Raw genomic sequence first — 15464 nt, forward strand, 5'->3', positions numbered from 1 at the left:
TATGTTAGAGGGAAGGTCATTGATAAAGCAGCTGAAGATAGTTGGGCCGAGGATCTACCCTCAGGAACTCCTGCAGTGATGTCCTGGAACTGAGATGAATGACTTCCAACAACCACAACCATCCTCCTTTGTGCTAGGTCTGACTCCAACCAGCAGAGAGTTCCCATTGACTCCAGTTTTGCTAGGGCTCCTTGATGTCACACTCGATCAAAAGCTGCCTTGATGTCAAGGGCAGTCACTCTCACTTCTTTCAACCATGTTTGAACCAAGGCTGTAATGAAGTCAGAAGCTGAGTGACCCTGGCGGAACACAAACTGAGCGTCAGTGAGGAGGTGATTGCTAAGCAAGTGCTGTTTGATAGCACTGTTGATGACTCCTTCCATCACTCTACTGATGGAGAGTAGACTGATGGGGCAATAATTGGTCAGGTTGGATTTGTCCAGCTTTTTGAGTACAGGATATACCTGGGCAATTTTCCACATAGCCGGGTGGACGTCAATGTTGCAACTGTACTGGAACAGCTTGGCTAGGGGCGCAGCAAGTTCTGGAGCACGTCTTTAGTATTATTGCTGGAATATTGTCAGGGCCCACAGCCTTTGCAGTATCCAGTGCCTTCAGCCTTTTCTTGATGTCACATGGTGTGAATCGAATTGGCTGAAGGCTGGTATCTATGATGCTGGGCACCTCTAGAGGAGGCCGAGATGGATCATCCACTCAGCACTTCTGGCTGAAGATTGGAGCAAATGCTTCAGCCTTATCTTTTGCACTGATGTGCTGGGCTCCTCCATCATCGAGGATGGAACTATTTGTGCAGCCTCTCCTCCAGTGAGCTGTTTAATTGTCCACCACCATTCACGACTGGATGTGGTAGGACTGCAGAGCTTAGATTTGATCAGTTGGTTATGGAATCATTTAGCTCGGTCTATCACTTGCTGTTTATGCTGTCTGGCATGCAATTAGTCCAGTGTTGTAGCTTCACCAGGTTGCCACCTGATTTTAAGGTATGCCTGGTGCTGCTCCTGGCATGCCCTCCCCTACACACTTCATTGAACCAGGGTTGATACCCTGGCTTGGTGGTAATGGTAGAGTGGGGGATATGCCAGGCCATGAGGTTACAGATTGTGTTTGAGTACATTTCTGCTGCTGCCCCACAGTGCTTCATGGTTGCCCCATGTTGAGTTACTAGATCTGTTCGAAATCTATCCCATTTCGCACACAACACAATGGAGGGTATCCTCAGGTGAAGACGGGACTTCATCACCACAAGGACTGTGCAGTGGTCACTCCTACCAATACTGTCAAGGACAGATGCATCTGCGGCAGGCAGGCTGGTGAGGATGAGGTCATGTATGTTTTTCCCTCTTGTTGGTTCCCTCACCACCTGCCGCAGATGCAGTCTAGCAGCTATGTCATTTAGGACTCGGCCAGCTCGGCCTGTAGTGGTGCTACCGAGCCACTCTTGGTGATAGACATTGAAGTCCCCCACCCAGAATACACTCTGCATCCTTGCCAGCCTCAGTACCAAGCAGTGTTCAACATGGAGGAGCACTGCTTCATCAGTTGAAGGAGGGTGGTACTTGGAAAACAGCAGGAGGTTTCCTTGACCTGATGCCATGACACTTCATGGGGGCCAGAGTCAATGTTGAGGACTCCAGGGACAACTCCCTCCCATCTGTATGCCACTGTGCCACCACTTCTGCTTGGTCTGCCCTGTCAATGGGGCAGGGCATACCCAGGGATGGTGATGTCAGGGATGTGATCTGTAAGGTATGATTCTGTTAGTATGACCATGTCAGGCTTTTGCTAGGCTAGTTTGGCAGCACTCCCAATTTTGGCACAAGCCAGTAAGGAGGACTTTGCAGGGTCGACAGGGCTAGTTTTGCAGTTGTCGTTTCCAGTGCCTAGGTCGATGCCAGGTGGTCCATCTGGTTTCATTCCTCTTCATTGACTTTGTAGTGGTTTGATACAACTGAGTGGCTTGCTAGGCCATTTCAGAGGGCATTTAAGAGTCAACCACATTGCTGCAGATCTGAAGTGAGGACAGCAGGTGAAGACTTCCTTCCCTAAATGATACTGGTGAACCAGATGGGTTTTTACAACAATTGACAATGGGCTTTTAATTCCAGATTTTTTTTTTAAACCGAATTCAAATTCCACCATCTGCCATGGTGGGATTCGAACCTGGGTCCCCAGAGCATTACCTTGGCTCTATGGAATACTAGTCCAGTGACAATACCACTATGATTGTTCAGGGAATCTAAAACATGGGAACACAGACTCAGGATAATGGGCCGATCATTTATGGCTGAAATAAGAAGAAATTATTCCACTCAAAAGGTTGTGAATCTTTGGAATTCTCTATCACAGAGGGTTGTGGATGCCCCATCGTCGAACACATTTAAGGCTGGGATAGACAGAATTTTGGTCTCAGTGCATTAAGGGATAGGGGGAGCAGGCAGGAAAATGGGGTTGAAGCCCAAGGTCAGCCGTGATCATACTGAATGGTGGAGCAGGCTCAATGGGCCATGTGGTCTACTCCTGCTCCTATTTCTTGCGTTTGTGTGTTCAACTTCTGTGACAAAAAACAAATTTATTTAATGCTTTTTAAACAGAAGAACAGCGATGGATGAGAGTTGCCAAGGACTGACCATACATTTTCCTAAAATCTGAGCATGACATTCGCAGGCTAACTGGTGACTCGTGCAAGAACAGGAAGACGCTTCATCCATTGTTCACTGTCCATCTATCCTCTGCCAGGGTAGCGGTTCACCAACAATACATACTTTCTTGCGCCTCACTCAGCAGTTAGCCTTCATGTTTGAGCTCAAGGGAGGACGTATGCACAGCATCCAAACCCCAAAATTTGCACTTCTAGCAGGAGTCATCAAAGGCTTCTTAACTGGGTCACTAACAAACTCACATTCAGCAACTGGAGCATCCAATAGCGTAGTGAAAAAACCAAAAGGTCAAAGGACTGAACTAGCCCACAGAACCAAGTTTACAACACAGCAGGACATCATTCAGCACGTTTCATCCGTGTCAGCCCTTTGCTAACGCAATCTAAAACAATCCACTGTCTTGCTTCCCCACCCCCCCCCCACCCATGAATTTTGCATCTTCGTCTAATTCTAAGCCTTTCATGATTAAAAAAACCCTACTAAATCTCTTCTTGGCTTTTGCTACTTCAGTAGGTAGAGCCCTAGAGTCTCCTCATAACTATAGTTTCCTACCCCTGGGATCATCCTGGTAAATGTACACATGTTATGGCTTTAATGTCCTATCCATAATGGAATGCTTGACATAACACACACAATTACTTAGCCAATAATAAAATAAAAACAGAAAATGCTGGAAACACTCAGCCAGTCTGACAGCATCCGTGGAGAGAGAAACAGAGTTAACGTTTCGAGTCCGTATGACTTTTCTTCAGAGCTAAAGAGAAGTAGAAAGTGACAGAATTTATACTGTTTAAGGGGAGTGGAGCAGGTACCTCAGGATAAAAGGTCAGTGATAGGTGGGGGCTAAGGAGAGATTGACAAAGATGTCATGGACACAAGACAAAGGGAGTGTTAATGGTAGTGGTAAGGGCTAAAGAAGGTGCTGATTGTGGCATAAAGGCAAGAAAGCAAAAGGTGTGAATAGCAGAACAAGGGTCAGCACTCTGAAAGAACAAGTTAACAGGTGGTCCTTTTGGGGGCGGTGGTTGGGGAAAAAGGGTAGAAAAAGGGATAAAAGAGGAGGATAAAAAAATAAATAAAAATAAAAAAAGTAAATAAAAAACTGAAGGTTGTAAAGTGCCTAATTAGAAAATTAGGCTGTAAAGTGCCTAATCAGACCCCTCGGAAGTCCCAATGCAAGGACTCCGCAGGAATTCAACTACCAATTGACAATTCCCCAGACCCTCTGAGAAAGTCCCCAACTCAAACTTAGCGTTGGAGACTTCAGACAGTTCCAACTCTATAGTTACCAGGGAAATATTAGACAGAAAAAGACGTGTGTAACTCCTGGGTAACTATACAACTGACCCCCCACGCCACCACAAACTCAACAATGACACGGCCCCCGATTATCCCCACCCAAACCTGACCTCACCACCCAACCCGGCTGGCACCTTGCTTACCCTGCCACCTTATCCACTTACCTCTCTCTCACTCATGTGCTAGCTCACTGAAAAACTATTTAAAAGTCCGATAGCTTTTCACTCTGCTAGTGAATGAAGACTTATCAAAATACAGCAGCTGGTGCCATAAAAAGGAGATGTGGCTTGGATTCCCCCAATGATTCTGCACTACGAAAGAGTCAGCGAACAGGTACTGCCTGCATTTCTGTAGAGGTCCAGTTCAGAAGTTTGGGCCAGAAAAACAGAGCTCCATCTTAGTGTAAAAAAATAGGAGCGGAGTGGCAATCCAACGGCAGCTGCCACTCCTCAGAAGATTCAGAGCATTAACTGTTTCTTTCTCCACAAATGCTACTTGACCTGAGCATTTCCAGCATCTACTTTGGAATTCTCTGTTCATTCACTCTGCATCTTTCCACCGTGTGTACAATTCCATTCCTTGTTTTTCCTCCCATTGTCTCACCCTTCCCCACATTAAAATTCCACCTCCTACCTGCCTTTCCATTAACATTATCCCAATATTAGGGTTTGCTGCAGCATAATCCAAAATCAAATGACTGACCTAAGCAGCTTCGAATTCGCTGGAACTGTCAGTGATTTAAGGGTTAAACAGCCTTAGCACTAGCCTTGAGGCCTCTGGAAAGTACATAACCACATTTTTTTTAAATGTGCATTTACCAGAATGTTCTGTTGCCTGTTCATCTGTTTTTCGGGGTTCAGCCTTTACAACCAATGATAAAGACAGTTCCTGGCCTTCAGAATCAGTGCGTGCCTGAAAAGGATTGGAATAAAGTCAAATTTTGAAGAAATAATTAGGGAATGGGCCTGTAATAGCCTTAATTTGGTATTGGTTTGAAAAAAAATATACTGCTTCTGCAATCCAATAAAATAAAGGTTTCAAAAAATACTGAGAGCCTGGTTCCATCTTTAAGCTTCATACCTGCTCACCTGATGTTTACATTCCTTGTTGAGCTACTGTTCTACCTGTACAAGTCTATTCACCTATGGAGGGTGAATAGGTTTGTACAAGCCAAGCATTCGACATCAAGCACTAGCACCACCTGGCAGGGGTTCCTGGGCAGCATTCAGCAGCAGCAGTGTCGGCTTTGATTTTTCTCCTTTCTAGCCCTGCGCCAGCATGACTAACTAGTTAGTGTCAGCATTGGCAGGGCACTAGCACTCTTACCTCAGTCAGAAACGTGCGTGTTCAAGCCCCACTCTAGGGGCGAGCACTGCATTATTGGAGGTTTTTTTTCAATTGAGATGTTAACCATGCCAAGGTGAATGCAAAAAATCCCACTGCAATCTTTGAAAGAACTGACATTGACTCTGAGAAAATAGCCTTCTGAGCTCTACTATTCTATGATTCTTTAAAGAGCCAGGAAGTTCTTCCATTATAATGGCTAAAAAATCTTGTTATCAGTGGAACACTGTTGTGCACAAATTGACTGCCACATTTGCCTACAATAGTGAATAGTGAAAAGCCTTCAGCAAGTCCCAAGGATATGAAATGCATTTATATACATGTAAGCTTTTTCTTTCTTAACCCTACTATTGCCTCAATTAAGATTACCTAACTTAGTAAACTAAGAAACAGACATTCTTGTCTATTGTAGGCAAATGCAGCAGTCAATTTGTACACACAGACTTTCCCAGGGTCACAAGCTCAACAAGGTCTGCTCTGGAGATTTGATTCTCCGGGACGTTATGAATGACGGAACTGATAAACGTGATCCAAAACCCATCAGTAGGACAGGCTTGAAAAGCACACTGGTGAGCTGCTTTCGATCATGCTTCCTTGGTCTTTTTCCATATATTTTAAGAAAGCAAGTCCATTTCTTCCTTCCACATCAATAATGACAAATACATTCCTTGCATAGAATTGCCATTGCTAGATTTCAAAGTGCCACTTTTTTGCTACTAGTTGCAAATTAGACATTTTCAAGTTAAGTACTATAATGAAATAAAGTCTCCGATCTGTTTGGAAATCAGTTTTATTGCTTTAGCTTAAAATGGTAAATTATTTCAAAAGTTACCTTTTTGTTTTTTGGCAGCTCATCCAACATGGCCAATGTTTTCGCAAATCTCTCATCCTCGTGAAGCTGTCTCTCAAGCTGAAAGAAGTAGTTAAGAACTTTTTTTGAAAAACAAAATGGACAAAAAATGATAAGCATTACACAATTGCGAGATTATTTGCAAATATTTTCCTCATAACGAGTGAGTAAACAAAGTTACCTGTACATATTAGGTGTCACAATCAACTTGGGGACAATGATTTGCAACAGGCAAACCTGCATATGGTATGAAGAGAGTGGCACAAGCCAGAGAGAAAAATGGTTGAAGTCAGGTAAACCATCCCTGTCAGACACCAGTTGACAAGAGAATGGGGAGGCCTCAGCCAATGAGGATGAGAATCGCTATGCCAAAGGAAAACAAATTTGCTGGCACAGGTACTCGCATTATATTACGCTGGAGGAATGATTCTAATTGAGGCCTTATCTGCCACCATTCAGGAAGGGGGAAAGTTTCTCATTTCAGAATACTTTAAGACCATTCTAGAAACAGTAAGCTGTGTGGCTAACACACACAATGCAACATTCACCAAATTAACTCGAAATTCAAGCAAATCATGAAGCACTTCTCAGGAGTTAGCGAAAATATTCACTTCGGCACTTATGTTTACTGTACAGATTACATAAAAGTGGATCAATTCTAGAAAACAAGATATTGCATTAAAAAGAAACCACTAGGAACCTGCATCTTCCCTTTAAAAGCATAATAAGTCTTTCAGCTGCTGTTACCTCGGCATCCTCTTCAAGCTGCAGCTGGCGAGCTAGTTCCTCATCATCTATTGTGGAATCGGTGCTGCCTGAAGGCTAAGATGAGAGAAACCAAGTTAAACAGTTTCATTTTTCCTCAATTTGTTGACTCTTTTACTAGTCCATTGTTCCACATACAGCATTCACTAAGCCAATTTCCTCACCTAGCCAGACATCAACCGCACATAAGCCTTAGTAGTGCATATCATCTGGGCATTTAATTGTGTAGAGCATCAGGGCAGACCCAAGTCTTGACCTCACACACATGCTCCTTTCAAAGCCACGACCAATTTTGCCTTCCCCAATCCAAGAGAATTACAGTCAAATGCACCTCCAGTACTGGTATCTCAGCTGAGGTCAGCTACTCGACACAGGGCAGGCCTTGAAACTGGAACATTCCTGGTATGACTAACTCAGAGCCAATGATTTTGCCCCCAACTACTTTTTTAAAAACATTTTAACTCCTCTAATGGTCAAATGGGCAAAGGGATCATCAAGTGTACAACTAATCTATACAAAGTAGTCCCAGATTAAATTCCCAGTCTCTGTTTAGCTAACTTACTTCCACCTGTGGAAAGCGTTAAATTGACTTTAGAATTCCAGAGAGATACATCAATCACCCTTACCATGGCACAAATCAACTGGCTAGGATGGCACTGAGCCATTCAAACCAGGGGTATGTGAGAGTGTGGCTTGAGTCTGGGAGTCATGGCCTAAGGAGGTGGGTTTGGTGGGGTGGGGGGTGGGTTTGGGTGGCGTGATGGGTGTGCAGTGAGTGACATTCAAAACCCAATCAAGTTCTGCGTTAGTTGACCTATAATAGCTTCAGCAACTCTGGAAAAGGAGACAAGATAACGCCATAGCTAAGGATTCCTCCTTCCAAATACCCAGATGAAATGCCTTTCACAACCAAATAGTCCCTTAAAATGCAATACCTAAACTTGCGTGAAGAATAGCTACCAGAAAGGGTCAAAGATTTCAGGAGAGAAAAATAAAGAGAGAGAGAGAGAGAGAGACAGGAAAGACAGACTTTAAGTTCATAAGCATCCAAATCATGGCTGACTTCATGAAAGCAAACAATTGTGAAAGGGAAGAAGAAAGGAGTTCGGAGTTATACTCTTGTGAAAAGTCTATTATGGATGGTCCCTTACAAAAGGTAATAATCTAGTCAGTTGCACTTTGTCCAGAAAACCCAATTCCAAATAGAACCAAGGTTAAATGATAAAGACAGGGATTGTAAACGTATATTTAAAAAATCCTTACTGCTTTCCTTTTGCTAGCCACCAGTTTTTTATTTGATCTCTGCACATTGCTTGTGCCAAAGTAATCACGCACTGAAGTGCAGGTGAATTTCACTGGACTTGCTGGTTTAGGTTGCGCCAATTTGACCTGTGATTTAGTGTCTGCGGACTTTCCAGAGCCCGATGTTCCAGGGTGGCTTCCATTTTCTCTGGGTTTCTGGGTCATCTTCCTACTACGCACAAAATCATCCTCTTCATCTTCCGATGATGCCAAGAGAAGGTGGGGGGGGAAATACATGTGATTAACGAACAGTGTTACCAGTGTCCTAAAGGTTGAGCAATACTAAGTATTAGATAACACAAGTGCATATGAATGCTGGTTTTGAAAATATACTTTCAAATACAATCAATAAATCACACTGCAGAATATCTAACCTCTTTAAATGTACAGGATATAACTCATTTCTTCCAGGGATTTGTCAAGAAATCTTCCATAAAGCTGAGTCTTTTATTCTCTTTCAAAACCCAACTGTGCAGAGATAATCTAACCTCTCCAAATTTCAATGGCTTTACTGATATGTGATAGTGAGAAGATGGAATTATGAAGTACACTACATATATCCCTGGATACTTGCTGAAGATGCTAGTTAGGTGCTAAAACTATTTTCTTTATTCTTTCACACATGTTGGCGTTGCTGACTAGGCCAGCATTTATTGCTCATCCCTAATTGCCCTTGAGAAGGTGGTGGTGAGTTGCCTCTTTGAACCGCTGCAGTACGTGTGGTGTAGGTACACCCACAGTGCTGTTAGGGAGTTCCAGGATTTTGACTCAGCGACAGTGAAGGAACGGCGATATATTTCCAAGTCAGGATGTTGAGTAGCTTGGAGGGGAACTTCCAGGTGGTGGTGTTTCCATCTACCTTCTGCCCTTGACCTTCTAGATGGTAATGGTCGTGGGCTCGGAAGGTGCCGTCTAAGGGGCCTTGCTGAATTCCTGCAGTGCATCTTGTAGATGGTACACACTGCTGCTCCTATGCGTCAGTGATGGAGGGAGTGAATGTTTGTGGGTGTGGTGCCAGTCACGTGGGCTGCTTTTTCCTGGATGGTGTCAAGCTTCTTGTGTGTTGTGGGAGCTGCACTCATCCAGGCAAGTGGGGAGTATTCCATCACACTCCTGACTTGTTCCTTGCAGATGTTAGAAAGGTTTGGGGAGTCAGGAGGTGTGTTACTGACCTCCTGAGTCCCCAAAGAATTCCCAGCCTCTGACCTGTTCTTGCAGCCACGGTATTTATATAGTTGGTCCTGTTCAGTTTCTGGTCAATGGTAACCCCAGGATGTTTATAGTGGAAGATTCAGCAATGATAATGCCATTGAACGTCAAGGGAAGGTGGTTGGATTCTCTCTTGTTGGAGATGGTTATTGCCTGACACTTAAGTGGTAAGCAACATTCGTGCCACACATCAGCCTAAGCCTGGATATTGTCCAGGTCTTGCTGCATTTGGACATGGACTGCTTCAGTCTGGGGAATCGTGAGTGGTGCGGGACATTGTGCAATCAACAGCAAACTCCTGCCTTCAACCTCCTATACTGTTTCAATGACGTTCAAGACAAGCTCAAGGAACAGCGCCTTAGCTTTTTGATTAAGCACTTTACAGCCTTCCAAACTAAACACTGAGTTCAACAATTTTGGATCATAACTACTGCCCCCATTTTTTTTCCCCCCAGGTACCAGTCGTTGGTCATGATTCTACCAATCTCATTTGCATTTCATCTAGACCCATCTCTTATTTTGTTACTTGTCCCAACACCACTTCTTTTTGCCTTTTGTCATTTAATGTCTCATGCCTTCCTTCTTGTTCTCCAGCCCCCACCACCCACTTTTCCCTGCCTCTATACTGGTTATTTTTTATTCATTCACAGGATGTGGGCTTCACTGGCTGGGCCAGCATTTATTGCCCATCCCTTGAGAAGGTGGTGGTGAGCTGCCTTCTTGAACCGCTGCAGTCCATGTGGTGTAGGTACACCCACAGTGCTATTAAGAAGGGAGTTCCAGCAACAGTGAAGGAATGATGATATATTTCCAAGTCAGGATGGTGAGTGACTTGGAGGGGAACTTCCAGGTGGTGGTGTTCCCATCTATCTACTGCCCTTGTCCCTCTAAATGGTAATGGTCGTGGGTTTGGAAGGTGCTGTTGAAGGAGCCTTGGTGAATCACTGGTACACACTGCTGCTTCTGTGCATCGGTGGTGCAAGGAGTGAATATTTGTGGATGTGGTGCCAATCAAGCAGGCTGCTTTGTCCTGGATGGTGTCAAGCTCCTGGAGTGTTGTGGGAGCTCCACTCATCCAGGCAAGTGGGGAGTATTCCATCACATCCTTTTAGATGGTGGTCAGGCTTTGTGGAGTCAGGAGGTGGGTTACTCGTCACACGATTCCTAGCCTCTGACCTGTTCTTGTAGCCACAGTATTCAAATGGCTAGTCCAGTTCAGTTTATGGTCAATTGGAACCCCCAGGATGTTGATAGTGGGGGATTCAGTGATGGTAATGCCATTGAATATCAAAGGGCAATGGTTGGATTCTCTCTTGTTGGAGATGGTCTTTGGCTGACACTTATATAGCACGAATGTTACTTGCCACTTGTCAGCCCAAGTCTGGATATTATCCAGGTCTTGTTGCATTTGGACATGGACTGCTTCATTATCTGAGGAGTCGCAAATGGTGAACATTGTGCAATCATCAACGATCATCCTCACTTCTGACCTTATGGAAGGAAGGAAGGTCATTGATGAATCAGCTGGAGATGGTTGGGCCGAGAACACTACCCTGAGGAACTCCTGCAGTTGGGATGCCTGACCTCCAACAACCACAACCATCTTCCTTTGTGCTAGGTATGACTCCAACCAGTGGCGTGTTTCCCCCCCCCACCACCCCTGATTCCCATTGACTCCAGTTTTGCTAAGGTTCCTTGATGCCACACTCTGTCAAATGCGGCCGTGATGTCAAGGGTAGTCACTCTCACCTCACCTCGGGAGTTCAGCTCTTTTGTCCAAGTTTGAACCAAGGCTGTAATGAGGTCAGGAGCGGAATGGCCCTGGCAGAACCCAAACTGAGCATCAGTGAGCAGGTTATAGCTAAGCAAGTGCCACTTGATAGCACTGTTGATGACCCCTTCCACTATTTTACTGATGATCAAGAGTAGACTGATGGGGCGGTAATTGGCTGGGTTGGATTTGTCCTGTTTTGTGTACAGGACATACCAGGGCAATTTTCCACATGGCCGAGCAGATGCCAGTGTTGTAGCTGTACTCGAACAACTTGGCTGGGGCGCAGCAAGCTCTGGAGCACACGTATTCAATACTATTGCCGGAATATTGTCAGGGCCCATAGCCTTTGAAGTATCCAGTACCTTCATCTGTTTCTTGATATCACGTGGAGTGAATCGAATTGGCTGAAAAGACTGGCATCTGTGATGCTGGGGGCCTCCGGCGGCAGAAATAGATCATCCACTCGGCACCTCTGGCTGATGATTGTAGCAAATGCTTCAGCTTTATCTTTTACACTGAAGTGCTGGGCTCCTCCAGTGAGGTGTTTAATTGACCACCACCATTCATGACTGGATATGGTAGGACAGCAGAGCTTGGATCTGATCTGTTGGTTGTGGGATTGCTTTGCCCTGTCTATCACTTGCTGCTTAGGACTACTTGCGTGCCAAACAGCATGTGTTACAGTTTCATCAGGTTGACAACTCATTTTTAGGTATGCCTGCTGCTGTTCCTGGCATGCCCTCCTGCACTCTTCATTGAACCAGCACTGATCCCCTGGCTTGATGGTAATGATAGAGTGGGGGGTATGCCAGGCCATGAGGTTACAGATTGTGTTTGAGTACAATTCTGCTGCTGCTGATGGCCCACAGCTGCAGATGCCCAGTCTTGAGTTGCTAGATCTATTCGAAATCTATCCCATTTAGCATGGTGGTATTGCCACACAACACGATGGAGGGTATCCTCAATGTGAAGGCGGGACTTTGTCTCCACAATGACTGTGCGGTGGTCACTCCCACCAATACTACCGTGGACAGATGCAACTGCGGCAGACAGGTTGGTGAGGTTGAGGTCAAGTATGTTTTTCCCCTCTTGTTGGTTCACTTACCGCCTGCCACAGACCCAGTCTGGCAGCTGTCATTTAGGACTTGACCAGCTCGGTCAATGGTGGTGCTACCGAGCTACTTTTGGTGATGGACATTGAATTACCCCACCCAGAGTACATTCTGCACGCCTGCTACCCTCAGTGCTTCCTCCAAGTGGTGTTCAACATGGAGGAGGTCTAATTCATCAGCTGAGGGAGGGCGGTACATGGTAATTAGCAGGAGGTTTCCTTGCTCAAGTTTAACCTGATGCCATGAGACTTCATGGGGTCCGGAGTCGATGTTGAGGACTCCCAGGGCAACTCCCTCCCGACTGTATACCATTATGCTGCTACCTCTGCTGGGCCTGTCCTGCCGGTGGGACAGGACATACCCAGGGATGGTGAAGGTGGTGTCTGGGACATTATCTGTAAGGTATGATTCTGTGAGGATGACTATGTCAGGCTGATGCTTGACTAGTCTGTGACAGCTACAGTTCTCCCAATTTTGGCACTAGCCCCCAGATGTTTGTAAGGAGGACTTTGCAGCGTCAACAGGGCTGAGATTGCTGTTGTCGCTTCCAGTGCCTAGGTCGATGCCAGGTGGTCTGTCTGGTTTCATTCCTTTCTTGTGACTTGTAGCGGTTTGTGGCTTTCAGATGGCATTTAAGAGTCAACCACATTACCTGGAGTTACATGTAGGCGAGACCAGGTAAGGACGACAGATTTGCTTCCCTAAAAGACATTAGTGAACCAGATGGGTTTTTACAACAATGGTTCCATGGTCATCATTAGACTTTTAATTCCAGATTTTTATTGAATTCAAATTCCATCTGCTGTAGCGGGATTCAAACTCAGGTCCCCAGAGCATTGACTTGGGTCTCTGGATTACTAGTCCAGCAACAATACCATTACGTCATCGCCTCCCCCAATGTAAACCTGTTACATTTCTAACTTTTTCCAGTTTGGTCAAGTCACTGGCCTGAAACATGAACGGCTTTCTCTTTCCAGATTCTGTCTGACCTGCTGAATATTTCCAGCATTTTGTATTATGATTAAATGTTGCTTTCCATTCAGATCAATTTCTTGAACCAGACAGCACTGGGTTCCAAATGTAGTGCGGTAGTCTGACTTGGCTATCAGAGAACCTTATTCACTATTACCCAGAAGCAGCATGAGCAAGAACTCCACAACAATAAGAAATGAGTCTGTACAATTCCTCCCCAATTAATCTGACCATCACTTCCAGTTATGCATTATCTCCAAATATCAAAGTTAAAAAACAAGTTTGTGCTACTGCAAAACTCTCGTCCATGCCTTTGTTACCTCCAGGCTTGACTATTCCAATGCTCTCCTGGTCAGCCGCCCATTCCCCATATAGTTGAGCTCATCCAAAACTCTGCTGCCATATCTTAACTCTCACCTAGTGCCATTCACCATCACCAGCGTGCTCGATGACCTACACTGGCACCTGGCCAAGCAAAGCCTCCATCTTAAAATGCTCATCCTTGTGTTCAAATCCCTCCATGGTTTCACAAGTCCATCTCAAACCTCCTCCAGCCCTAACAGAATATAAGAGACAGCAGCTGACAGCCATTCAAGCCTACTTTTTCAAAAACTTGCTCTGCACTATTTTGTCAATCCAAGTCCATGGGGAAAACAGCCTATGGCCAAAGCCAAATTCTAGACAGAAAATATAATGAACAGCAAAACTCAACTTGCTTCAGAAGTTGCCTCCTATTTCACATCTTCTCTGCTTCCCACAGACCGCAGATGGGGAAAGAAATTAACAGATATTTCCAAATACATAACCATGTCTGCTTTTGCATGCTACCCTCATAAAACTAAAAATCACATTTCCAGAAATAACTTTACACTGTTACTCGGATTACAACTCAATTAATTAAAAGAAGTGGGGAAGAAAAACTCAAGTGACATTTCCTGGAAAATTGGCATGTCCTAAAAAGGGTCCAGATTTGAAACGAATGGTCTCAAATGCAATGAGGTGACTGGATAGGAGGTTCATCTCGAATGTCTGGATTTTTTTCTAAGCCATCCATGACAGTCACAATGACAGTGATACTTTCAGGGAGATAGGTGACTGAAGATTTAATCTTGCTTATTATGACAACATTTAACTTCAACAAGTTGTGCAATGCCTATCCATACAGTATACTGGTAAAATACACCAAGCCCTAGTTTTATCTGGCCCGCTCATGCAGAGTAATTCCAAGTGTCAAGGTCAAAATCATATGTTACTATCTCTGAAAACAGTGGTTACAGGAACAAAGATGGGCCGTTGCACAACTGGAATAGGTAATAATGCCAAGTGTCACAGTTCAAGGACACTCTTTTACTGTTTTGGTATCTCTGAACAAAGGTCACAAAGTGTGAATCGTTCCCATTTACCACACCTGCCCTCACAGATTCTCAGTTAAAAGGGAATGTGCCATTTCCCACAACTTTTAGTGTTAATCTCAAACCTTTAATCATAAATAGCTAATCACAATTGCTTCATGTGCATTATCCCAACATCCAGATCAAATTAATATCTTTCATTTTTAGTTTACGCTCCTTGGTCAGAGGCATGATAGATTGTGAAAATCCCTTTTGGGAAAGCTTTGGGTATGCTATGAATGCAATGTTTTATAAGATGATGACATTTTCACAGAATCACAATTGTTACAGCACAGTTCCTTCACTGTCACTGGGTCAAAATCCTGGAACTCTCACCCCCATCCCCCCAAAGCACTGTGGGATTACCTATGCCACATGGACTGCAGCAGTTCAAGAAGGCAGCTCACCAACACCTTCTCATGAACAACTAGGGATGAGCAATAAATGCTGGCCCAGCCAGCAAAGTCCAGATCCCATGAATGAATTTTTTTTAAATGATGGCCATTTGGCCCGTCGTGTCTACGCCAGCTCTTCAAATGAGCGATGCACCTCATGCCATTCCCCTGCCTCTCCCATAACACTGCACATTCCTTTTCAGATAATAATCCAATTCGCCCTTGAATGCCTCAATTGAACCTGCTTCCACCACCTCTCAAGCAGTACATTCCAGACCTTAATCACACACATGAAAAATTTCTCCAGTCTCCATTGTTTCTTTTGCCAATTTTCTTAGATCTGTGCCCTCTGGTTCTCAATCCTCCCACCAAT

The 15464-nt window shown here is 44.6% G+C and overlaps 1 protein-coding gene across 2 annotated transcripts in view; it reads right to left on the bottom strand.

Moving 5' to 3' along the window:
* The window catches only part of rfc1 (replication factor C (activator 1) 1), a 77084-nt gene that overhangs the window by 39578 nt on the left and 22042 nt on the right, over positions 1–15464 (bottom strand). The window contains exons 5-8 of one of the 2 annotated variants that reach the window (XM_078546291.1): positions 8200–8429; positions 6919–6993; positions 6154–6231; positions 4796–4889 (exon numbers count right to left, since the gene is read on the bottom strand). In XM_078546291.1, the coding sequence (XP_078402417.1) occupies positions 4796–4889; positions 6154–6231; positions 6919–6993; positions 8200–8429 (477 nt within the window). Of the gene's footprint in view, positions 1–4795; positions 4890–6153; positions 6232–6918; positions 6994–8199; positions 8436–15464 lie in introns of both variants that reach the window. The other variant, XM_078546283.1, reaches the window with a different exon arrangement.

This window comes from Cetorhinus maximus, chromosome 1, assembly GCF_964194155.1.
Source record: "Cetorhinus maximus chromosome 1, sCetMax3.hap1.1, whole genome shotgun sequence".
Taxonomy (NCBI): Eukaryota; Metazoa; Chordata; class Chondrichthyes; order Lamniformes; family Cetorhinidae; genus Cetorhinus; species Cetorhinus maximus.